The sequence below is a fragment of the Rutilus rutilus genome, assembly GCF_951802725.1.
Source record: "Rutilus rutilus genome assembly, chromosome: 13".
NCBI lineage: Eukaryota > Metazoa > Chordata > Actinopteri > Cypriniformes > Leuciscidae > Rutilus > Rutilus rutilus.
This window is the reverse complement of record NC_140218.1, coordinates 24,824,814-24,852,260: the sequence shown is the minus strand read 5'-3', so window position 1 is coordinate 24,852,260 and position 27,447 is coordinate 24,824,814. Positions and strand designations below refer to the sequence as shown.

General features: G+C 36.3%; 1 protein-coding gene across 1 annotated transcript in view; it reads left to right on the top strand.

Annotated features, from left to right (window-relative positions):
- The first annotated feature begins 4,487 nt into the window (after window positions 1-4,487).
- The window catches only part of ntsr1 (neurotensin receptor 1 (high affinity)), a 34,536-nt gene continuing 11,576 nt past the window's right edge, over window positions 4,488-27,447 (top strand). Inside the window, exons 1-2 of the mRNA XM_084427597.1 lie at window positions 4,488-5,303; window positions 21,313-21,514. Of these exons, the coding sequence (XP_084283723.1) occupies window positions 4,635-5,303; window positions 21,313-21,514 (871 nt within the window). The 5' untranslated portion in view covers window positions 4,488-4,634. The remainder of the gene's footprint in view (window positions 5,304-21,312; window positions 21,515-27,447) is intronic.

Genomic DNA, 27,447 nt, shown 5'->3' with positions numbered 1-27,447 from the left:
TCACAACCTCGGCATTGCTCAGCTGCGTACTGCCTTATAAGTACCGCGCGCTAACCGATTGCGCCACTGGAGCTTCTGATACAAAGTCATAGTATCAGACATCATGTGGGTAAGCAAAAGCAAAATGGTCCAATTTAAAGCTTGGCTGTTAAGCTTGATCACACAAGCCCCTACCTGTAAGCCTCTCTTGCCGAATGATTAACACACATTTATTATGTACCTCAATTGAACACACCTATCCAATGCAATGCTGGGCTATCCATTAGCCCTTGAACTCTCTTTTAATGAACGATGACCATGCAGGGCTCGCAAAATTTCAAAATTGCTGGTAGCCCTTCGGGCAGGCACTCTTCAGATTTTGGTAGCCCGAAATGAATTTTACTAGCCCAAATAAAAAGACAATTTTTAATGTAGAATATTGGTTAGGAGTCAAAACATGAATCAAAACCTTTTTCAAAACACAAATATCAACAATTGGATATAAAATAATCAAATTAGAATCATCAATACAAATATGCATCTGGTACTAATTGAACTGAGATTTGTGTGACCAGTATGGAACATGAATCAGTCTATGTCTGTGGCTCAGCCCCCAATGAGGGTATGATAAATACAAATAAAAAAAGGTAACACTTTAGTTTAGCATTTCGGTAAACATATACACATGAGATGCAGTGCATGAGAATGGTCATATAGTGCATACCACATTAATTCACAGATCAGCAATATAATCCAATATGCCTGCCACCTTAGTCTCAGAAAACATTTCAATGGTGCATGACACTTCAGGGGTAAATTACAGAGCTCCCATTGGGAACCTTCCTTTCAACTCAGTTATAACCAATAAATTACATGTTGGCGACACAGTGAAAACCGTTCAAGAAATCAACCATTCTCAAAGCCAGAGACGGATGTCTTGAAGAAATTTGAATCTTAATAATGGGACCTATTGTGTGAACACTTTACTTTTAAATTGAGAAACACTTCTGTAGTCTTCTTGAGTTCTGGCTAATTATGAAAATATGTTTCACACCTATGTTTTCCCATCCATGCCAAAAGGGAAAGAGGCACTTATGTGAAGTTGAATAGAGTGTATTTGATTCATAATAGGATGTAATAATGATGTTTTAAAAATAATTAATACATGTAAAACCAACCACATGTAAAAGCAGTAAATGAGCAAAGCCATATTTCTGTCATGACAACTCTCTGGAGATTGGTATGGTAGAGTTTGGCATGGTAATAGATACGGCAATGTTAATGTATATGGTCTCGGCTGAATAGATCTGCCACGCTGCTGCTGCAGAGCAAGTATCGAAACTTGCTATTGGCAATAAATTCACAGACATTGCTGTGAGCATGTAAGACATGCTGATGCTTCTTCATATGTAACATACATGAAATAACCCCCATCGTAGATCTATACAGGTGGAGCTGGGGAAGTTGGAGGGTTTCAGCTACAGACTGCTGACAGCAACTCTACTGGTATTTGTCTGAATTGTTGAGCCGCAGCTCATTGGACGCTGGTGCAACAACAACGAATCAGCTGTGCTATGTAGATAATGACCTGTTTGCTACCGAATGAGTTAAAGACCTATCAGCCTACACCATCTAGAGTTCATGCCAGAACTAGGTATTAACTACAACAGCAGGCAAAGTTTCTGCTGTGTAAAAAAACTCAGGCTCTATACAGAAAATCAAGTAATATACTCTACTTTTAATAACGGCCATAAATTATAAAATGGTTATCAGGATGGGCCATTGAGAATTATTACACTTACATTGATCACTGTACAATCTAATTAAGATGAGAAAGGGGGTCACATTTACATCCAAATGGTAATTAATCTACACAGAACTGAGCCAAACCACAAAGTGTAGCTAAAAACTGCCTAAAGCATCTGGATTCAGATTTAGTGAACTGAAAGTGCTATAGACAGTCTCATAGGACATGATGGATGCAATGAATGGGACATTAACTAACAGGTTAAAATGAATGCTGTATATTTGTTTTCTCTTTCTTTCTTTCTTTCTTTCTTTCTTTCTTTCTTTCTTTCTTTCTTTCTTTCTTTCTTTCTTTCTTTCTTTCTTTCTTTCTTTCTTTCTTTCTTTCTATCTCATCTATTTTTGAAATATTCTTGGTTTGGTTTGGTTTCTCTTCTTCTTCTGTTTGCTTCTGCATGATTTATGATTGTGGGTAACAAAAAAGTTATCACCAAAGAGGAGAGGGAGAGGGAGGAGAGTGCTAACCTCAGGAGTCATGGTTTTATGTAAAAGCCATGACAAAAGAAAGCACAAAAATAACAACATTTGGCAAGCTATCTTTCAGAGAGGCTGTTTTAGTCTTAATCTGGATTGAACATTTTTGGTTGTAATTGTATCCATCACCTCTGACAGTTCTAATAACTACATCCTGACATCATATCTGTGACATTTAAAGTAATATAATTAGACATCATTATAATTGTGTGCTTGGGGCATGGATTTTAATGGTGAGACTTTTGTCTGTAATCAGGCTCTCAAATTATATAAAAACATGGATTTTGATTTATTGGCCAATATATCGGTTATCGGCTTTCAAATATAAAGAGCTATCGATTGTACAATCGCCCAATATTTTCATATCGGTGCATCCCTGATGTTTGTAATTCTTAATGATATCAATCAACTGGGGAAGTATGGTGATTGATATCTGTTAGTTAATTATTCTTTTTTTTACCCTATTCACCTGGGGTGTTTGCATAAATGCATAAAACTTTTCTTTTAAGTACAACTGGGACAAGCATAGATAATGTTAACTTACAGACGCTATTTTCAATTTTGTTATAATGTGCATTAAAACATCACTTATAGTTTTAACTCAAATGTATGCTAAGATAAGTGAAGCATTCAATTCAAATAATTTCCAACAAACTGCTATGCTGTGCTGGAGCATTTTGAAAAATGGGCATACATATAAACATGATTTACATTATGTCAACTAATGAAGATGAGATTAGGAAGGGGCTCAACTTCATCCTCCTTGTGACAGCCAGAATTAGGGGCAGGTGGTGAAGAGATTTATATAATCAAAGGACATTCAGAGATCATTATTTTGGAGACAAGAGACAGAGCTGACGAAAGAGATCACAACACTGAGAACAGTCTGATGGCAAATGCCTGCTTATTCCCAGCAATCACCTGATTGACAGCCTTGACTCATAAAAAATATCGTCCTCATTAAACTTAATTTCACAATGATAGACAGTTATTTTATAGAATTAAATGCCATTGACCTTTAAACATTTTCATTTTTGTTTTATCTGTGGGTCATTAATTATGGTAGCACTTGCAGACAGAAGTCTGTCCTTCATTATTTATATCCAAATAATATTCAAATGTTATTCTAGACATACAAACACACCAGTCACACAGTCATGACACAATCTGTACAACTAAAATCTGACAGATGCTTCTGGAGGTTCCCGTCACGAACAAGATTACAAAACAAGCCCTCAGATACCGCACTGCCCACTTTACTTAATTCCTCTTCTGATTGGTCAATCACGCCATTTAGCAGACAAATATTTCTAAATTATTACACTTGACCAATCATCCAGGAAACCTGTTTACTACATTGCTGGGCCCCTGTTTTGTATTTCTACTGTCTCATCAATGAGCTAATATAATAATTTCTATAAAAAACTCATAATTTTCAGACTTTTCATAGTCAGAATTTTGACTGCATCCGAATCACATACTATATATTAGGCGAAAAACAGAGTGACAAAAGAAGTACGTCCGAATTCACAGTACTCATAAAAGAGTAGGCAAAAAGTACCCGGATGGCCTACTTCTTCCGGCGAGATTCTGAAGCCTGAAGCGACACAACTGACGCTTGTCTGGCATATGATAATAACAGCATGGCGAATGGTGTACGTCTAGATTACATTCATACTACATAGAACATAATTCTTTAGCAGTCGTGAAATAAGTACATTTTCAATATAATTACCTACTCAGGAGAGTATGCGATTTCGGACACAGCCATTTTTTCAATCTACTCAAGCCGAGAACCTTCATTTTTAAGTAGCCAAAATTAAAGTGGACCAAAAGGGACAACCATTGATGAGTAGGTACAGAATTATTATTATTTTCATTTTTTTGTACCATTTATAATTCAGTTACAACTTAAGAACACTGAAAATTCATTAAGTAGAAATGACAGGAACAAATTGGATGGAAAATAATCATTATAATATTTTACACTGTAGCCAAGGGAAATGTAAAATCAGCATCCAACGTATTTTAAAACCAGTTGGTTTATGCTTAAATTCAGGACATTGCAATAAAGCAGTCAGAACTGAGACTCAATAAATGTGTTCAAGGTAGCTCAGCCTCACAATAGAAATACACCAATCGTTAAATGGCACTGCGTCATTGCTCAAGGTTTGCGTTCATAGCTACGCCTCCTCATCATATAAAAGCGTCTGGAGTCTCGCGTTCACAGACCTGTGAGAGTAAGTTTAGAGCAGTGGCCAGTATTTCACCTGCTTTACGCATAGCTCCTCAAATGTACAAATGTGAAACACTTTTGCAAGGAACGCGCTATTAATTTGGCACTCGTTTATATGTGTTGATATTTAACGACTACCATGGAGGTTAATACTACGCTACCAGGGCGCAACTTCATAGACTTGCGCATCTTAACGCAGAAACTTCTCTCTTCGGCGAACCGGTCTCAGCCATTTCTGGACAATGAAACGGAGCACGTCTCCGAAGATGATTTGGACGTGAATACAGACATCTATTCTAAAGTTTTCGTCACTGTGATTTATGTGCTATTGTTTGTAATCGGGTGTTTGGGGAACTCGATCACCCTGTACACACTTCTCACGAAAAAATCTCTCCAAAACCTCCAGAGTACGGTGCACTATCACCTGGCGAGCCTGGCCATATCCGACCTGCTCATCTTGATCCTCTGCATGCCCATCGAGTTATACAACTTCATCTGGGTTCATCACCCGTGGGCTTTTGGGGAGGCTGTTTGTAAAGGGTACTACTTTCTGCGGGACGGCTGCTCGTATGCGACGGCGTTCAATATCGCCAGCCTGAGCGTGGAGCGCTTCATGGCCATCTGCCACCCGTTCAAGGCGAAGAGCATCATGTCGCGGAGCCGCACCAAGAAACTCATCAGCGCCATGTGGATCGCCTCTTTTCTCCTGGCTACTCCGATGCTTTTCACCATGGGACAGCGACTGGTGAATGATGAATTTATATGCACCACAATCGTGTCCTCGATAACTGCTAAAACCGTTCTACAGGTGAGCGCGCACAGCTCTCTTTCCTTGCTTGCAACGAGTGGATTATTTCCATATATTTCTGTATTGATTTGGTTATAGTCATTGCGTTGGATAATTGTTTTTTTCTTATAATAGCTACTACAACCAAAAGTGTCTTATCATAAGGAACAACCTGTTGCGCAGCGTCGCTGGTTAATACCTAATAATTTTTAAAGGAAAATTGTCAACATCCAACACGAATTTCAACATTGTAAATAGTGTGGGCTTAGTTTTTCTTTTCTTTTCTTTTTTTTTTGCTAATAAAAAAATACTCAGAACTTTTGATAAATAATGCCGTTCCACATGAGAGAAAGATATCTGATAACTGATATTCATATACCAGTTTTCAAAAATAATAATAAAAATCTTGTTTTATTCTTTATGGAGAGGGTCGCTCCCTCGTGAGCAATATCACGTGACCAGCAGTATCACTGACTACTAATAAAAATAGTAATGATGATAATTATAGTAGCTTTTACTTTATATAGTGCTTTCAATGCAATTTACTGAAGAAAGCATGGCCACTTTACAAATTAAGCACTGATGGTATCACTTTATTTCGATGGTCCACTTTAAACGAATAATTTCAATATCCAATACGAATTTCCACTAGAAATATTAGGCTGATTTAACTGGCAGGTCAACATTGTAAAAAGTGTGCATTCAGATTTTTTTTTTTGGTAATAAAAAATACTCTGAACTTTTGATAAGCAGCAATAGGCTCACGAGAGATGAAGACTTAATTCCTATCAGTTTTAAAAAATAATAACAATACAAATCTTGTTTTATTATTTACGTAGCGGGTTGCTGCCTCATGGGCAAGATCACGTGACCAGCAGCATCACAGCTAATAATAATAATAATAATAACTTTTACTTTATATATTGCATTCTATGGAAGCTTATTTCTGTAATTGCAAGTTTATATCACGCAATTCTGAATTTAGAACCTGCAATTGCGAGTTTATATCACGTAATTCTGAGAAAAAAAAAGCAGAATTGTGAGATGTAAATTTGCAATTGCGAGAAAAAAGTAAGAATTGTGAGATAAATAGTAGCAATTACCTTTTTTATTTTTATTCTGTGGTGGTAACAAGCTTCCAGACAGGTATCAAGGTAATTTACTGTACAAAGCGTCCCGACATCGGGTTCTGACGTCAACCGACTTTCATCTCCAACCAAAATGCAACCCCTCTAACCAAAATCATTCCCTGACTGACGTTACTACTTTCTACTCAAGGACCTTGAATGAAATGTAGTGAAGTAAAAAGTATGATATTTGTCTTTCAAATGTAGCGAAGTTAAAGTAAAAAGTTTCCAGAAAAAATAATACTCATGTAAAGTACAGATACTCAAAAAGTGTACTCAAGTACTCAAGTAAATGGACTTTGTTACGGTCCACCTCTGACTACATGTCAATTTATTCTACTAACATGAACCCTAACAACCTATACTAACACTAACCTGACAGTCTACTAATAATCTAATGAGAGTTAGCTGACATGTAGTTGCAAAGTTACTTATAGGTAGTAGAATGTCGAAATAAAGTGTAACCCAAAGGGTAAAAAAAAAAAAAAAACACCATCTAAACAAAACAAGCAACTAAACAAAACACAATTTGCATACTACAGACACAACACAACAACCATACCTGAGTAAACAGCATTGCCTAAAATGATGGAATGGATTTTGTATGATCCACCAGTATAGAGGCAGATTAGTCTCAATTATAATTCACGCAAAAACCATGATTCACACATGCATAGATAATTTCACATGCATGAAACCTAATTCACGTACACACAAAAATATGTATTCACAAAAAGCAATTCACATGCGCAAAATAAAATGATATATTCATTAAAATAGATTTCACAAATGTAAAACACAATTCGTAGACAACTGTGCACAAAAACCTTTGAATGTTTAAAATGTACGAGTTTATCCTTGAATGTGAATGTGCAAATCGTGAATGTGTTTTCGAGACTTTCCTGGCAGCGCTCTCCTCCTACACAGATGAGTCGTACTCTGTAGCCAATCAGATTTAAGCTTATCAATCGACCAATCAGTATCACGTGAGGGCGGGCCTAGCTGTCGACCAGTTCATGGCTGAGCAGAGGTATGTGCAGTTGATCGGTTAATTTCTGTGTGTTTACTGAAGTTAAAGAAGTTTGAGATCAGTTAAAACAATAGTTTATTAACTGCTGTTTAGTCCACATGTGAACATAAACATTTATTTTTAGCATTGATGGATTTTCATGTCCTGTGTCCACCCATAGGCGTAATTTGCGGGTGGGGCAGGTGGGACATGTCCCCACCACTTTTTGCTAAGGTCGATATTGTCCCCACCACTTCTGAAACATCTCGCGGCACGAATGTACCAATACAAATAAATAAAACATCTCCAGTTAACTAGCAAAGCATTCATTTTGGTTCGTTTGTTAAATAAGAGGCGATCTAGCGCTGAAATGTGTTGTTTCTGAAATCAAGTGATCAAAGTGTTTGTTGCCGCTGCGATCAGTGGCGCGGATACTGTGTTCTCTTGTGGCTCGCGCACAGTCTTCACTCGGACACGCGCTTCAATCCGTTGTGGAGACTCTCTATTAGTTCCGGTGAAATTACAAAACAAAATGCACACAAACGTGTCCTTGCCTGATATACAACCACTGATAAACATAATCGGTTTTGATGAGAAAAAAAACCCAGAACCTCTGACACGCTAAAGTTCTACCACTGGACCATTTAAATACACACTTAAAATAGTCGGATCTATGCATTCATTCACGTGAAAATTATTGTACATGCATCTGATTTATGATTTATCATTGTGTTAGCAACTCATTAAAATAGGTCTATTCACTAGTATTTAAAGAACAATCTCAATGAGGCCAGTGCTTAGAGAGCTAGGGTGGGTATTGACCACAGATCATTGTTTTGCATTCATTAGCGTGATTGTTGTAGCAGTGAGAGTACCTGCACCTGTACCTGCAGCTAAAATACAACAAAACAAGCATCATTCTTTATTTTTGACACGATATGGGACATCTGATTACCACAGCACTTGCTTACATCAGTAGATCATAAACTATTGCTTCAACTGATCTCGAGCTTCTTTAACTTCATAAATGAACCGTTCAACTGCACAGACCTCTGCTCAGCCATGAACTGGTCGAAAGCTGCGTGAATTATAATTGAGACTATTCTGCCTCCATACACCAGTGCCAGACACTTCAAATAGAATGTGTGTGAGATGAAAATAAAATGTTCAAACAAACAGTCAAACATAAAATTTGACTCCAAGTTGAAAAAATGTCAGCAAGTCCAAACATGTTTATTCACTATCAACAGTCCAAACATAATGATTGGAAAAATAAAAATGTCTAAACAAACAGTCCTGAAGTCCAAAACCACTGGAAAAAAAATAAAAATGAAAAAGGCAAACAAACAAAAACTTACCAAGCACACTTTTAAAATGCGCTAATTTTACCTCAAGGAGCTATTTCTGCGTAAATAAGGATCTGATCCTTAAAAAAATCAGTTTTGCTGGTTTAAACTAATGCAGTGGATTAATTCAGTTGAATTGAAAACATTTTGCTGTGTATTTTATTCTAAACCACAAGAGCAGTGGGTAAATTAATTAATATGTATTATGCCCCTTTGATTCTATTGGAATTGCAAATTAAATGTTGATGTCTTCATTAGTCAAACACATTAAAATGAGAAGCAGCAGGGTCCGAATTGCTTCTGTTGTGAGCACTGATGGTCATGAAAGTCAAAATAAGTCAGTGATTCTAATGAATTTAACTACTCAGTTTCTTGAAAATACAAGCCTACAACCAATATGACTCTTAAGGGATTTTCTGTACATTAGTTTAAGTAACAAGTGCCAAGATTTGCTCCAAAATAAGGATTTGCTATCTTAAGAAAATGGAATGCACTTGACCGTTCCCTAAAGTACAACCTAATTGCCTGGAAATGGAGACATTATGCTTTGATTCTTGGAAAATTGTTCTTGTAGACCTTAACCTTGTGCCTGCCTTATTCTTTTCTATTACACGGTGAATCTAATTTAGTTTGGAACACAATCCATTTACAAGGACAGGAGGTCTCCTGCTTGTAACAATCAGCTTTCCATCTTTCTACATTTGAAAACAACAACAACAACAACAACAACAGAGTAACACTAAAAACAAGAACACCTGTGGAGTACGTAGCATAAGAGGCAAAATAATGATCCTTCATATTAAATGGCGTAATATTACAGTATTCTGTGTTTGAAATGCCTGTGGATAATTGGAACTCATAGCACTGCGGAAACAGTCAGTGAGTCACAATCTGAATCAGACGGCAAAAAGAGAGAGAAAAGGAGAATATGAATGCACACCGAAACAGAGGCAAAGCTGCAGAAAAACTGGAGAGAGAGAATAGAGCGTATGAATACGAGACGTATTGGTTCTGACAAATTCCATCAGTCGGTGCTGAGTGCGTGTATCATCCTGAGATATTCCAGTCAAAAGAATGATAGTTGCAATATCAGCTTATTGCTACTGGACAAATGGTTTATCATGTTTTAGTCTTGGCAAATTGGTTACCACAGTAAACCCCTAGATGTCCTCTTTCAAAAACAGAAGGTTTCACAATATGAAATAATCCAGTCCACTAGTGCTCTGTGGGACACAAAATGATTGCAGAAAGAAACCGTAAATGGTCTTTTATTGCTTTTTGTGATGTGATATAACCTTGCCACATAAAGTGTAAACTGACATAAATATGTATACCGCATCTTTCGGTTCAGTAATGGTTTCTTGAATGCCTTTCTAATGGTTCATCTGCTTCTGTTTGTTATTCTGATCTTTGTATTGCACAGTCTACACCTGAAAATAATCCAGTACTGAACTTGAAATTATGTGTATACAAATAAAGTGAGACCGACATATACATAGCAGCAGACAGTGCATATTGGCAAGATAACTGGCTGATAGTAGATATTGGACTGGCACTTTGTTCTGGCAGGTGTTTAGAGCTCTTCTAGCCATAACAAAAGAGGAGAGATGGACTGTTGAGTTGAAATTTTCATGTTCTGACATTGCACCCCTTCATTCAACAGTACAAAACCATTCATAAAGCACAGCTTTCTGGATTCAACAACAACAACAAAAATGCTGAAAGACAGATAAAAATACATTTTAACTTCTGAGAGGGAGATGAAATTTGATAGATAATACTTAGCTGTGCTCTGCTGAAACACTTTTCGCAAACATATTTATTGTAAAAAATAAGAAAAAAAATGTATCACAGTTTTCACAAAAATATTAAGTAGTTTTACATTTTTGATTATAATAAGAAATGTTTCTTGAGCAACAAATCAGCATGTTAGAATGATTTCTGAAGGATCGTGTGACACTGAAGACTGGAGTAATGATGCTGAAAAAAATACAAATAAAATAAAAAGATTTTTAATTGTATTTTTTTGACCAATTAAAGTGCAGGCTCTGTGAGCAAAAGGGACTTTCAAAAACCTTAAATATTCCAAACTTTTGACCGGAAGTTATTAGTATTAGTATTATTAGTTATTATTTTAGGTCTGTCAGTCAATGCATTAACTTAACATATTAATTAAATATGTTTAATATAATCCGTTTAAAAACATTTACTGACTTTACATATTATTGTATTATTTTGTTCTGCTTTCTAAATGCTGGCCAGAGGTCATTACTCTATTGAGAGCCCTAGTGTTTAACAGTAAGAAATAAAACAAAAACAAATGTAGTGTTATTAAAATAAAATATCTCTTTTTTCTTGAAGCCCTGCTGAAATATACATCATAGACCTGCATGTTGGTCCAGGCTGGTTTATACTATAGTGCTGGTATACCTGGTGGACCAACATGCTGTTCTCAAACATAAACATGGACACTGGATTTTTCAGCAGGAAACCCTTGGACTGTTCCCTTTATCTTGCTCAGTTGTAAGAAAGCCTCTGTAAAATATTTAACGTTATTTAAATATGATTTATTTGAGACAAATAATGAATGCAATTGTCTGATACAACTGTCTCAACAAAAATAATATCAAAACTAGCCCAGGCTGCCCACACAAAAATATATATTTGCGCTTAAGCACAACCGGAAATAAATTTAAGATGACACATGTCAGTTAGCTCTGGAATCAGCAAAGATAGAGATGACGTGATGTCTCTGTTCACAGTGTACTGACGGGTATATCTGCTGTTGAGAGAGAGAGAGAGAGAGAGAGAGAGAGAGATGGTTGTGTAAGATGGGGGCTTTGGTGCATTTTTATTTTTTTATTTCCAGGCAAGTGTAGGTCAGGACAAATACACTTTGTAAATAACTGTTTCATGAAGCTGCAGTATAATTACATGTTGTGAAGCATCTGTGTCCCTCATATAGATCTGCCAGGGTGGTCAGCCAGGAAAACACAGCAAGGGAGTTTAGCAGCCTGTGTGCTTGACAGCTGTAAACCGTAATGCTCAACAATTTAAAAGAATAATTTATTGGTTTGAGTAAACTGAAATTAAACAAATAAGTTCAATCAAATTAACTTTTATGGGTACTTTCTTTTTCTTTTGATTTCACAAAACTGACACATTTTAAGTAATCTGAATTATTTAATTGTTTTGAGTTTCATGAAATTGTTTCTTTTAATTCAGACAAACTTAAATTTAGCTGGGATTTCTATATCTCAGCATGCTTTGCCATGACACTCGAAAGGGAGAGTAAATTCTAACATTAAGCGTGGGGGGTTAGCATCATAGTGACGAGTGAGAATGAGCTAAGTTTGAGAACAGATATATGTCTACTCATTCAGTAATTGCTAATGCTAAAGCACTGTGTTACCAATTAGCTAGTTAAAGCTTGCCAAGTTTCTAGATTAGGGGAGAGCGGGGTATGTTGTCACACTTTTCACACTGTCTAACATTTACTGAGCACCATACATCAAAATGGTATAAATCTCATACCAAATGAAAGAAGGAAGTCTTGGGCACATATGTTGTATTCATAACATCTTCATATCTTATCTCATTACGGAGTTGTAGACTGTTGAATAGCGAGTGTGCACTTGTGACAATTTGCCCCATCGGTGGGTAAGTTGTCACACTAGGGCGGGTAAGTTGTCACACTAGATTTTCAAAAAAATAAGAACACAACTACTTAATTGTGAATATTGATTTTAACTTTTAAACTCAAAACAGACCTGGAAATATAAACATCCGTGCCTGGAGAACCTGGAAAAACAATTATTTCAATCCAAATAATGCACATTTCAATTAAGTGGCAAAACCACTTTACTTTGAACTTTAAACTCAAACGTTCTATGGCTTGCACATAGATCCTGATAACTGAATGGAATGCTGCAGATAACCTGCTTAACTTAACCTCTGAACAAAACAGATGCCCTGTATCTGACTAATCGGACTCATCTCCAGAGTCACAATTCTGACACACATAAATTGCCTGGCCTGAGGTGCAAGCATCATGGGCTCAATGGTTGCATTTTACATATTTTACGCATATGCTACTCTGAACAATGCCTGAACTTCGTATTTTGAGCACTTCTTATGTTTTTTTTTTTGCCTCTTCACAATGACTCGCTTAAATTAGTCCTAATTTGTAAGTCGCTTTGGACAAAAGCGTCTGCTAAATGACTAAATGTAAATGTAGCTGCCTTGTTTTTCATAGGTCCAGATTTCTGCTTCCCTTTCTTTTGAAACAGCTTTTTGCTAGATTGAGACTTATTCTTTTCTATTTCTAGTTGCTGCTTCACTGGCGTGTCAGTAAATATTGCTGATTTGCGTCGTTTTCTTCCTTTGCTGGCTGGCTTTCGGGGGCCATCTTTTGGATATGGCCGGATGTCCACTGGAGTTGGTAGCCCACTGTCAGCAATAGCATTGCTGGGTAATTGGGTGAGCTGGTGATAGGAGAAGCATAACTGGGCGTGCTAGGCAGGACAGGGTTGGTGCTGGGGCTGTGTTTATTTGTACAGGGGCAAGTTGTCACATGTGACGACTTGCCCCAAAGTCATTGAGACAACTTGCCCCATATTGACATGTGAGTTAATGTTGGCTAAATCTCAAGTTTAGCTCAACATATCACTTTAGCTAAAGTACCAAAAGACACGTTACTGTCTCCTCTATTTTGTGCAAAATAATAATTTTAAACATTCATACCTAACAAAGTTGTATTGCATAAAATGTAAAGTGATTTTTTTTTTACTTTTTAAGCAGAAAAATAAGAAAATTGTGCTAACCTCAGATTACAGTGATCTTGACCACATGTGAACAGGAAGTTGACTCTAGAAGAAGAAGTCACATAAAGTGGCTATTTGATTTTTGAGATAGAGCCTCTAGTGTTGGAGTTATGGACAGTGTGACAACTTACCTATGTGACAACTTACCCCGCTCTCCCCTACATGATCATTTTAAGTTAATGTATGAATTAGCTTACTCAATTAATTCGAGTTAAGAGCAAGTAAAATGTACGAGTACAAAATAACTGCTAACTTTGAATTTCTTAACGTAAAATATAATACAACTGATTACCAAACATTTTTTGAGTTTTGCCAACTTATTTGGTTTACAGTAAGTGAATTTGTGGTGGGAGCGAAAGCGACACAATGCACTATACTTTCAGTGAATCTGTAAAATGTCAGTCAGTTGCATTTTGAGTTCATTCTCAGTGGCCTTGAGTGGCAAGGTATGCTGTTACTTTTGACCAACATATCCAAAGTGTGAATTACACCTTTCAAGTACTTCAAAGCAATCAACTCTTTACTCAAGACACCTTCACAGACTTGTGATCGGGCAGCAGATACTGACAGGCAGAGAGATGTCTAGCAGATAAAAGAAACCTCAGCCAAGATTTTGAGGAGGAGAGTGGAGGAGAGATGGAATTGAGGCCAAAAGAAAGAAGAGACATGATAACTTTCAGACAGTAAATAAGATGACAAGTGTTGACAAGTTTAATCTTTTTCTACATCATGGGTGGCACTTGTCCTGAATGTTTTTAAAGGCCTGAAAGGTTGTCTTTTTCATGCCTCCTCACCACAGTACTGCTCTATAAACCAGATATAGTGTTGCAAGTCACATTTTTGACTATACTACAGTCTGGTAAATATTAATCCTGCCATGAAAGCTTGTTTAAAGGTGAACTAAGTAACTTTTTTACCTTAACTGAACAGCTTCGGAGTCATTGGAATGGTTATATTACTTATTTCGGGTTGAATGGTGGTCGTTTCGCACCCCCCTGGTGCCCGTGAGCGGAAAATTCGCACTTGCAACTTTGAGACGGCGGGCCGCCGGCCGCCGCGTCAGGAAGTATCGCGTGATATCAGGTCTCGCGATGTAAACAATTGCTTTACGGCCAAAAGAAATCTGCTCAAATACTGTCATTATTGCGCTCCCTCACGCTGTCCGAACCCGAAGGAAGAAGACGTTTTAAAGAATGTCCCATCTGCTTTGATGTCGTTGATCTACTAGCCTCTGGTGTCTGAGAATAGCCAACGAGTTTTTACAACAGTGTTGTCAAATATCTATTCCGAAGCTGTGGGGGGAGCTCTAGAGAGAAACCTGCGAGCAAAAAGCGAGAATACAGCGAAGAAATCCCGAAGCTACTGAGTGCTGCTTTAAATATGATGCCATGAACGATGACAAAAAAATAGCCGGCACAGCCTGAATGACAGCAGCAGAGAAAGTCATTTCAGAGGAGGAGTAGAGAAGTTATTACATTATAATGCAAAATTACAAAGACAACGGTTTTCTTTGAAGCAATGTACTGTTCAATCCAATAAGACCAGGAACATGTCAGAAGACAGTAAACTTGTTGAACATATTTCCAGTCACTTTAATGTAAAATCGCCCTATTTTAAATGCAGAAACACTGGCTCATTTGTGACATTAAGTGTGTATTTGAGAAGAGAGAGAATTAAGATTATGAGAAGAACATTGCATAAGAGACAAAAGACTACAAATATGCAAACAGTGTGCTATTAGTAACCATAGAAACCTCACTAATCCAGCCTCAGCTTTAACACACACAATGGACATACTGCTATCTGAAGTGAACAAATATGAATTAGCATTGCTCATAACCCTTAAGGACCACACATGCAGGTTACAGATACACACCACTGGCCCAAGATTTAGCTAATTACTTCATTAGAGCCTCTAAGGGTCATTCATTGGTTAAATCAAACATTGCACGACTTGAACAAATGTGTACAAGGCACAAAGAGCTCATTTGAATTCTAACCTATTACAGTGCTACAACTGTGTTTTATTAACACACACCACTATGCATGTTGCTCCATTAGTCTATTTATCACCCGTTTCATAAGAACTTCTCCTCTCTCTCTGTTGTATTTCCATTTGTGGGGTTTTCAGTTTGATGTTGTCGCCTTTTGGGATCAGACTGTGTTGACTGAGGTATAGCTTAGAAATCTATTTATGGTAAAAACAAAAATGACCTGGCAGCTGATCTGTTTAGCACCTCAAAATGCATTTTTAAAATATTTTAAAAGTGTTGTGCTGAATAAAGAGAGAATTTAATTATGAATTCTGCTCAGGTGGTCTCACATTGGACACAATAAACTAACAGAATAATAACTAATCTGAATTAATTAATCAGAATATTAATCTAACAATCAAGGGAGGAAAAACATTTTAGAAAAAATATAGTATTAGTCAATGGATAAGCTGCATTAGCTAGTTGTAATTTTGTGGATGTTGTTTGACTAGCTGAATTTGAGTAAATCGTTGCCTAATAATCTCTCAAAACTTGTGTCTCACAATTTTTTAAAAGAACCATATCAGTAAAGTTAACCTGCTCAATAAAATAAATGTTTTCAAATGCAATATACTGATGACCACCATAATAATACAGGTGGTAAAAAGTTCAAAATTACCATTTAATGTATGAATGTTTTACCAATCAATTATATCTTACATGTCGCGATAATATAAAACTCTCCTGATATTAGAGTAACAATTACAGAAGAATAAAATAAAGCATATTTTGTTACCTTTTGGAGTTTGAAAGGGTTCAGTATGAACAGATGTTTTATATAATCATCACTGTCCTCGTCAGAGCTCATTTCCCAGTACATTTAGTATCTGGCTCATATTCACGATCTCAAACATATTCTCGAAAATATAATTTTCAAAATCTTCTAACAGCTTCTTCACCAGAACCACCATTTGAAATGAAGTTTTGCTGATGATACTTCCTAATTTTTTGTTTTCTGCCTGCGGTAACTATGAGTAAACACCACTTCATCATTGTGTATCAGACATTGCCACCTTGTTGAATAAAGGTGAATTGCACTTATTCATTCGTCAAACATTCAGTTATTGTTGTGCAGAAAAATTATTGTGGTGCGCCTGGGACTGGCCTACATATGTATGCACAGTTAATCGTTGAAAGTTTGCAATCTCAATTCAAACACACATGTGATCTTATTCCTAAATGACAATGATTCCGCTATGTGTATTAAACCTTTGAAATTACGATTACAGAGGAATATTTAAACCTGCTTTCATGCTGTCGCTGAGCCAGAGCGAACAGCGCTCATGTAAGCTTTATAATTTTATATGAACAGCTTCACAAACAGTCTTTTCAACTACAGTATTATTTTGCTATTTCAGTGTTGCAAACATTAAATAATAAAAGTAATGGGATAAAAGTTTATAGTCTGGAGATGTTGTGACTAGTGACTGTTAAAATGTATTTGATATAGGGCTATCACTGAATCATTCATTCAAGAGATTGGTTCAAAAACTGGACGAAACAAGTCTTCATCATTATTTTCAAATTATTTTTTACATAATAAACTTATTTAAATTTAATTAAAACAATTATAGACTCATTTATAACATTTTAGACATTTATATTTGGTTGTCTAATTTTTGTTTTCAGAATAGAATTGTGGGAGAACAGTAATCTCTGTTCTAAAAAACAAACAAACAGATTATCAGAGTCAATAGAGTCGTAAATTAACCTTAAAAGAATATATATATAATATATAATATTAATATGTACAGTATACAGACTGTAAAATCTACAATATTACAAACTAGGATGAAGTCTTTATGTACATTAACAAGGATTTGAGACAATTTTAATGCATTATACATTTATAATGGAGGATTTTCTTATATATATATATATTTGCACTTGCTCAGAAAAAAAACTAAACTGAATTAGAAATGTGACTTTTTGTGATGTCTGCTTTACTTATTCGCCACAATAATGTGTTTGGGCAACAATGTGTATTTCTCATAAAATGTACATCAAGAATACCATAATTTGCAATTTATTTAATTCATCAGGGTTTCATGAAATTACTTGGATTCTTTTTTTTATTGTTCTACAGCCCTAATTATTTTTGTTTTTATGAAACACTTATGTCTGGAACATTAAGACTGAGCCATGATCATGCTGTTCTGGTGCTTCAGTTTCCAGACGAAATACAAACACAGTGAGCATCTTCAGTCAAGGTGTAGATAATCCACGCATGGATTAGGACTGCAGTAACCTGAGCACAGGATCCTTGACAAGCAGACACTTGAGCGGAATTTGATTTGCCACATGATTTGTTTGTTTATTCGTGAGTGCATGTGCACTGTGCCTAAGTGAGATGTACCTGCTGGAAAGCTTTGATGGAGAAGTAATACTGGAATGTAGTCTGGCTATCACCAGACCAAGCTCAATCTTTTAAGATTGAACATTGGTCTGGGGAGTCTGCTATGCATTTTCTACTGCACAAGAGGCGTGATCAACGGGCATAGTTCAAATGACTCTATACGCAATTGGATAGTCCTTCAACCAATCAGACCAACGATCCGGGTGAAGTACTTTGCAGAGCGACGCGAAAACTGCAGGCAGGAAATGTGTAACCAAACGTGTTGATCAGCGGTTTGCAGAAACAGCAATGGAATCGTGCGATTTTTGCAGGTTATGCAAAAAAAACAAAAAAACATGAAAGTCAGTGGTATTTACACCCACTCGAGCGATTTGTTTGCTAAAAAGAAGCCATTGAGCATCGTCGAGAGGTTAAAAGGAATTGGACAGAGCCGTAACGGCTCTGGAATTGGATTGGATTAAACCTGCCAATAGCTCGCCAGGTGGATAAGCCAGTTTGTGATTGGTTCCCGCAAATTTGTAAAGGAAGCAGCAGATATAAATGTACAGGTTTCCAGCCTGAGCTGCAGGGCGAAATCAAGTCGCTGGCAGATCACTGCCATTATACTGTATTATAAGTGTTACTCCATTATACAAACTCTGTCATTCAGATAAATTTGAACTGTCTCCAAAAACCCTTTTGGTCATTTTATAAGGTGGTTGAAAACTTTTGAATAGCCTCTGTGGTTTCCATGGAGATCGGGTCTTTACAGGGGAGTTTAAAATAATTTGTCCGTGCAATCACAGCATAACATTCCATCTATGATGCCTGGGAAATCAATACATATAAAAGCATGACATTTTCGTGACTGTTGCCATGACCGAATAATAGATACATTGACTTGATCAATTATGCTGGGTCTGGCCTTTACTGAACTCAGCCAAAGAATCCCTAAAGAAATTACATTTGTTTGCCAATGTACCCATAGGTTCTTTACATAATGCAAACCGAAATCTTACTTTTGCTTCTGTTTGTGTGTCTTCATAAACACACAAAGGATTCTTCTCTGCATTCTCATTTTTGCTCAGTGGGAGTACTGATCTTACAAACATGATTAGTAAGACAGCCTGCAGTTACATAATACATAAATAATTATCCCATTAAGGTTCTTAAAGCCACACAACTTAAAAATGCTTATATAAAAAGGTAAGGATGCAGCATATGAATCAGACATACTCTTCATGTACTGCTTTTCATCTACTATATATAGTAGGCATCTTTGGATGTGGATATAACTTGTTTATTTATTAAAATTAATAAAGGTGATTTGGATATATTGAACTGTATGTGTCTAAACTGTTATGTTATCAATTGTCATGATAATTGCATTATACTGCTCTCATCTTGTACGCTTTAACACAGTTGTAACATTTCTGACTTTCCTCATTAAAGACAAGATATAACCATCCTCTGTGGGGCAGTCGTGGCCTAATGGTTAAAGTCAGACTTAACTCGAAGGTTGCGGGTTCAATTCTCAATACCGGCAGGAAAATGTAGGTGGGGGGAGTGAACTAATAGCGACCTCTTTCGCCCTCAATACCCACGACTGACTTTCATGTCACAACATAGAAACCATGCGAACAACATAGAAACCAGACCTAATATTAATTCTGACCAAATAAAGTCCACTTTTCAGGGCACTTTCAAGTGAGTGGAACTAAATCTGTAACCAGTCATGCTTAGTATGCAGGCAGGTGCAAAACAAATTATAATATGTATCATTATAATATTATATTCTGTTCGTTTGCAACACACAGCTATGTTAGCACCCAAATCCTCTTACCAGTGAACTCCTAAAGTAATGCAGTGCGTATGCGGTGCAGGAGCAGCACGCGCTATAGTGCTTTCACATATGCTGCGTTCGCAGTGCGTAACTGATCCGCGGCTGTACCACAAACACATACTCACTATTTTTATTTCAAACTCCTAAAGTTATGTTTAAAAAAAAAAAAAAAATGTTTGCTTTAGTCCTAATTAATAGCTCTGGTTCAACCTTGCAGTAACAAGCCCAAAAAATTATTTTTTTCCCCCATGGTCAGTTTTAACATCTCTGACCTTCCTCATTAAAATACTCTAAATATTCACATCTTCTTTCCCTTCAGTGGTTTTTTGATATGTTCCTTCTGATCTCTTTTATGTTTCTCAGTCTGGAAGGAACAGTGCTGGACTCTTAAACTCCAGTCATCTGTTCAACACCAATTTAACATGACTGCTTAAACCAACACTATGTTCTTCTAAATTAGTTCTGAGGAGTATTTCAATAGTCTTGGCTTAATCTCAGTTTTTTTTCATGCAGTGCAGATTGTCAGATCACATGAGATTAACTTGCTTTGGCAACAGCAAAAAAAAAAAAAAAGGAAAGGAAAGGAACAAAAGACCAGTTTAATGACAGATCTAGGAATGTGACCAGTTCAAGAAAAGAGCCCTGCATACCTTGCAGTAATAATTGTGTGTGTCTGTGTCTGTTTGTGCTTGTTTATATGATTTATTAGGACACAAATATGTTTAATGACATAGGTATTACACTGGTATTACAACGTAAATGTGATTTATTGGGACATTTCCTGAGTCCTTGTAATTAAAATGGCTTAAAACATACTAAACTATTTTTATTAAAAATGTTAAAATGCAGAAAGGTTTCTGTGATGGGTAGGTTTAGTGTAAGGGGAAATAATATACAGTTTGTACAGTATAAAACCATTAAGCCTATATGGAATGTCCTCATAATGATGGTGAACCAACATATGTGTGTGTGCATTTTGGGGTGAGTTTATTAAGAGGTATCAAGAGAACCTTCTTATCCAGGTGGAAGAATAAATAAAAAAATGTGATGATGCTGTGCACACATAACTGATTATAAAAAAATAAAAAAAACTTTAGGCCCATTGGACATACTTGGGTTCGACTCCTAGGAAATTCTAAAATGTACTGAATACCTTGAATGCATGAAATAATTGCAGTCCTGCTTTGGATAAAATTTTGGGATATAATTTAAATTCGATCCAACTGACTTCCTGGCTTTTATCATACACATTTCCCTAGCCAGTCTTGTCAAATGGAGATACAATTGTGCAGGTCTTCAGGGTCTACACAAGTCTAAAAAAAGGCATATCATAAAAATAATAATAATAAATAAATAAAAAAGAGAGAGAGAGAGAGAGAGAGAGAGAGAAAGAGAGAGAGTGTGAGAGTGAGAGTGAGAGTGAGTCATTGCATCAAACAAAAAAGCATCATAAAAGTCTAAGCCACTTGCCTACTTATTCCCTCTTTTTCCTTTGTTCCCTATAACTCCTCAAGGTGAATGCCTTCCTGTCCTTTGTGGTTCCCATGGCACTGATCTCCGCATTAAATGGAGTCATAGCCAGTCAGCTGCTGCGCATGTTTCGGGAGTCTGCCCAGGACAATCGCATCTGTATCATCGGAGGCAACGCTACCATGCTTAGTGTCGCTGTTGAACCCAACCGTGCCCAATCACTGCGCCATGGAGTCATGGTGCTGCGTGAGTACCTTTATGTTTTTTCAAGTGTACAGTATAACATTATAAATTAATTTACAATGTATGCATACAATCAGTAGTATACAGGAGTCAAACACTGAATATATTAAATAAGATAAACGTTTGAGGTGGTGGACTTCCAACAGTGGTACTGTCACAATTCCCTATGTGTCTGTTTTCAAGGACTCTTATTTTGATATTCTTTTGTCTTGTTTTGGCTGTGTTCAGTTCCTGTGTGTTTAGTTCATGTTTCCTTAGTTACTCATTGTTTCATAGATTAGTGGCTTATCATCTTGTGTATTTAAACCCTCAGTCTTTGTCTGTTCTTGGTCCTGTGTTGAAGTTTCATGCTCTGTAACGTTCTTGGTGTTTACTAAATGTGTTTTCATCATTCATGATCACGGTTTGTTTCACGATCAAGCAGCACAACAGTTTTAGACATTTATAATAATAAGAAATGTTTCTTAAGCAGCAAATCAGCATATTAGAATGATTTCTCATTTCTGAGGGATCACGTGACACTAGCCGTGTTTACATTACCCTTCAAATTGCGCAAATTGAAATTGCGAATTGAAAATACGGTAAATTTCGCAAAAACTCCCATTTATCGCCAAAAAGTTTTTACGCTCGCATGAGGTGGTTTTTCAGGCAATTCGAAAAAGGAATATTTCGCAAAACTGCAATGGAAACAGTTTTTGCGCATTTACAGTCACCTGACTTAGAAGGCGCGGTGTGTTTGGACAGAATATGAGTTTCCTTCCATTAATAATAATAATGTCTAGTGCGGTACGTGGCTGTGATATATATAAACTTACCAACGTCCGTCGCCATGATTTTTGGAACGACTTATCGCGAGAGGAAAAAAAATGACGTTTTAGGTGCATAACATCGGTTAATGGAAACGCCATCATTTTGCAATAGTTTTTTATCGATATTTAGAAAAAATAAATAAATAAATAAAAATCGCAAAAGTTTTGCGCAAATCTTTAATGGAAACGCAACTACTGATGCTGAAAGTTCAGCTTTGCCATCACAGGAATACATTACATTTTAAAATAAATTCAAATAGAAAACAGTTATTTTAAATTGAAATAATATTTCACAATATTACTGTTTTTACTCCATTTTTTAAGCTACAGCTTCAATTTACCCCTATTATAGAGATTATGTCGAAACCTTTAACAAACACTTGCCATCTGGTTTCATTCTGTAGGAGAATGCATGCGTGTGTGTGTGTGTGTGTGTGTGTGTTTGTGTGTGTGTGTGTGTGTCCTTATTATCATGACAAGTGTCGTGCAGAGTCCCACTGAGTGCACTGATCAATGAAGAGAACGTTAATAAGAGTCTGGTTCTCTCATTTAATCCAATGCAGTCTCTCTATGGTTGAATATGACCATAAACTCTTCAAAGTGAAACAGTGAAAACTAAAAGCAATGTATTTATATCCTCATAGATAATACAGGGGCAAGGCTGAGTCACAAACAACACCTATTATAATGCTCAGAATACACTGCAGGGCTCTGCACACTGTCTTGCTTTTATAAACAGCTATTTTCTCTACACACTAATATATATATATTTTTTTTTTACAGGCAATTGAAAACTGAATACTGTATGTGTGCAATGAAAATTATGTTTGCTCACACAGCACTTTCAGTGGTTTTTATCCCGTTGTTTGGATTTAGAAGTTTTGTGCTGGTCTAACAAGGGGATGATTTGAAAGACGTGAGCTAAAAATATGAAAATATAACATGCCACAGCTATTCAAGTTAACTTAATTTACAAAGTCATTTAAATCACTTAAACAGGAAGAACATGTATTTTCCATTAGAGATGCAGTTGAGATAAGTACACCGGGGAAGAATCCAGAGTTAGTTTGTTTTGCCAATTGACTGCAGCCTCCATTAAAGGGTCAGTGTACCGGTGTAAGACTTTTGACTGCTCTCACAGCAGCTTTCAGCACCATGGGGGAGACAATCATTACTGTTCATTTAATTTACTGCATCATAAGAGACCGTTTGATGTGATTTTCTGCCAGAAGCCCCTTAAGGGTACTAAGTGTAACCTGAATAATTTAATGGACTGAGGGAATTACACAACATGAAATGCAGTATTTCATGACAAAATGCAGTTACACTGCAATGCATTTCAAACACAAAGAGACAAAAGCAAGGGGCTTTATATCGTCAATAAAATGTATAGTCATCACTTCCTTCCCTTGTGGTAAAGTAGTGTGTTAATTGTATTGAATGTGCAAATCTTAAAATTATATATATAAAAAAAAAAAAAAAACCTGAACTTGTTGATGATACCGTATTAATGAAATAAAAGGCTTTTAGGTATATTTAATAGAGTACAGTTTCATGACAATGTTTCTTAACACACCAAAGTACACTTTTAAAAGCAAATTAAATGTTTTCCCTTAAAGTATATTTTAAATCATTATGTTTTAATGATTTATGTTGTGTTAATAAAACATGTATATACAAGCTACTTGAATGCCCTAATTGATAAACTCAGGCCTAATCCTAGTTTAGTCAAAGCCCTGTCTGTGAAACCAGGCCATTAAGCTGTACTTAAGTCCTATTTAAGTGGGGGATAAATGTTATAGATATTTAGTTATGTTTGTTCTTAGTTTTTTGGACTTTTAGTTAGTATTCATTGGTTCCTGTTTTCATTTGTTCAGTTTCCGGACCTTTGTATGTCATCATCATGGTTACTAATATGATTTGTCATTTGTTTCAGCTGTGTTCACCCCATTACCATCTGTATATAAGTATACTGTTTCAGTTCCCAAGTGTCCGGTCTACGTTTACATTAGCGTCTGTTTGCGTTTGTGTTTCTTTTGTTACCTGCGATATATCTTTGAAACTTATTAAAGCCGATTTACCTAAATCGTCATCTTCGTGTGCCTGTCCTCAACCCTTGCTGATAGAAGACCGGACCTAAAATTGGATTTTGCAGCCAGAATTGCTGCGTTGGCCTGAAACAGTCAACATAATGTCTTTTTACTGTGGAGTTTTGCCGTTTCGCCATTCATTACCTTATAACAACTAGACACGTTGAGAGTGTTTACCCCTGATCCATACATCAGCCACAGCCCGACCCAGAGCCCAGCCCGTCACCACAATGATCAAACAGATTTTGCGTTTATCGTCCCATAGTGCCATGTCTATTTAAACCAAGTCTCCTTATAACTTTTTACAAAGTTATTTTTCAGTGCAGCTTAAATACTACTATAAGTGATTGTAATAAATAAATAAATAAATAAATAAAAAACCAGGTGTGCATGCCATATCCCGCAATTAATGACCCCTCAAGAAAGAAAATCAAAAATAAAATTTAAATGAAAGATACCTCTCATTTCTGCACATGTGCGAGTATGTGTAAAAGCTCAGTTATATCAGTAATAAAATACAGTCTTTGGATCCACACATCCTATTATGCCCTTTTGCAAAGTATTGATTTGTTTTTTGGGGTGTACTAGAATATGCTTTCATGCTTGATTGTAAAAAAAAAAAAAAAAAAATCACATATTTTACATTATTACAGCTGGTAATAATAATACTATCTGGTGTAACGCGTCGTTTTTGATGAAGCTTCTCCTTCCGAAATATGAAATGTGCTGTGATTGATTAGCTGCGCTTAGCGCGTGTTCGAGAAATGTATACCACGCCTCCATAACTGCGAGCTCTACTCTAGTGTAAATAAAGGATGGCAGCTTTTTAAAACCAATTCAAGCTCGATTCAGACCCTGACAATGTTATTGTTAACAACCAAGAGGATCATCCAGAACGGATTTCACGCACGGACTTTGCAAGCACGGATTTCACAGGACGTTTCAGAGGTGTATGTTTATCTTATACATTATAGATACGATGTTATCCACCATTTAATCATGTTGTAGTCCAAATGAGACGTTCATTGTAGTTCTTGAAAAGTGGATTTTTTTGGAGAGGACTTTGAGCTCTTTAACCTTGCAGATCTTTTTAGTTTTGCTCAAACAGCAACATTACACAACTAACAAAAGTTAAACAAAGTGGAAAAGCATAATAGGACCCCTTTAGGAGTTTGTTTTCCCAACTGAAATGCATGTTCTCTCACACTTGACCTAACTTCAAACAATAATTTCCATTTATCATTATAGTTTGTTCACCTTCTATCCTCACCATTTCCGATCATGTACTGATAAATCTAGCAGAGTTTGTCTATAAAACACTTAATCTGTCACTGTGACAGCATGAGTGGGTGAGGTGATCCATGGTTGATGTAAGGAGCCTGCAAATTGCTGACTAAAAGACTAATTTAGGCAAATCTGCAGAGGGCACTTTCTTGTGCACAGCAGGTTCATACAGGGTCAGAGAGTGTTGGCAGCACTTTTATCCATTCTTCTCAATTTATCTAATGTTGGCTCCACTCGCTTCTACGTCAAGTGAATTTGAATTTGTACGAGTGCTGTTAAAATTCAGAAACAGAATTACCCACTTTCATTCTTGAACTGGATCGAAAGCAGGCACTTAGTGAGACATCTCGAGAAGTTATGGCGATGTTCTGTATTCTATAATGAAAGAGAAAGATATTGTTTTGTAGGCTAGTGGGCTTTAGGGCTTTATAACTACAGCACATTCTATACAAAACTCCATGTTAGTGTAGTCAACAAAGTGCTCATCAGTGTTGTTATTGTTAACTGAAACTAAATCTAGTAAAAAATCTTTTTTTAATTGAAATAAAGCTGAAATAAAATGAAATAAAATATTAGATTAAAAAATGTATAAATGTTGTCTTTGAACCTAACTGAAATAAGTTAAAGCTGAAGTACTAAAACTACTAAAACTGAAATAAAAATGAATTAAAGATATAAAAATAAAATATAAACTAATAAAAATGTCAAAAGTAAAAGTTAACTTAAAGTCAAAAATACTGTCAAAAATACTAAAATAGTATATAAATAATATCAAAATAACAGTGGTGCTCAGTCAAATGTGGATAAAAAGTGGGGAGGAAAAAAATAGCCATATATATATATATATTTTAACTTTTCCATCTATTGTCATGGTACTGACATTTTTTCTTCATTATGAATTGAGTCTGCTGGTTTTATAATTAGTCTGCACCTTTACTTTTCTTCATTGTGATGTACTTTTTTATTTATTTGCCTAATTCGTTAGCTATGAGCTAATAAGTTCTAAAGTGTTACTTACCATGAAAAAGCATGTGTCACATATAAAGGTTTCGGCTCATTCTTCTTGATGTTGTAACGGTGTTGTGCAGGAACAGGCTGAAGGGTTGAAATCCAAACAACACTTTAATAATAACACTCAAGAATCAGCTTACAGGCCGGGAAACTCACATTAACATGACAGTAGGTATTACGGTGACTGGACAAGGAGCGCAGGAGAAGGAACAACTTAAGTAGTGAACACAAGAGGATAATTACAAAAAACTGACGCACATGCACTAATAATGACGATAACCAAGGAGACGGTCAAGTAGCAGGAAAATGAACAAAGAAACATGTGACAGATAAAAAACACTGAAAGTCCATGAACAAAACGAAACGGAACGTGACAGATGTCAATCATCTCAGTCACTCTGTATTTAATAAGTACAAATGTCCTTAAGGATGGGATCTGACTGTGGAACAGCATTTAAGAGAGACGAAGTCAAACAACAGACAGACAGACTGTAGATATGGATTCACTTTTGTAAGAGAGAGTGAAAGAGAGGTGATCTATTCTGGCTTGCAATGTGATTAGGTGCTCATCTTGACCCTGCGCAAGAACTGTGGCAGCAAGTGTTGATCTGACTGAGAAGAGGAAGTACCATCTCTGGTCCTTTTCAAATGCTAATAATTGCTTCGCATAAGATATTACACACCATTTTGTATAATTTTCTATTTCTCTCACAAATATGCTATACAAAAGCAACATGAATAA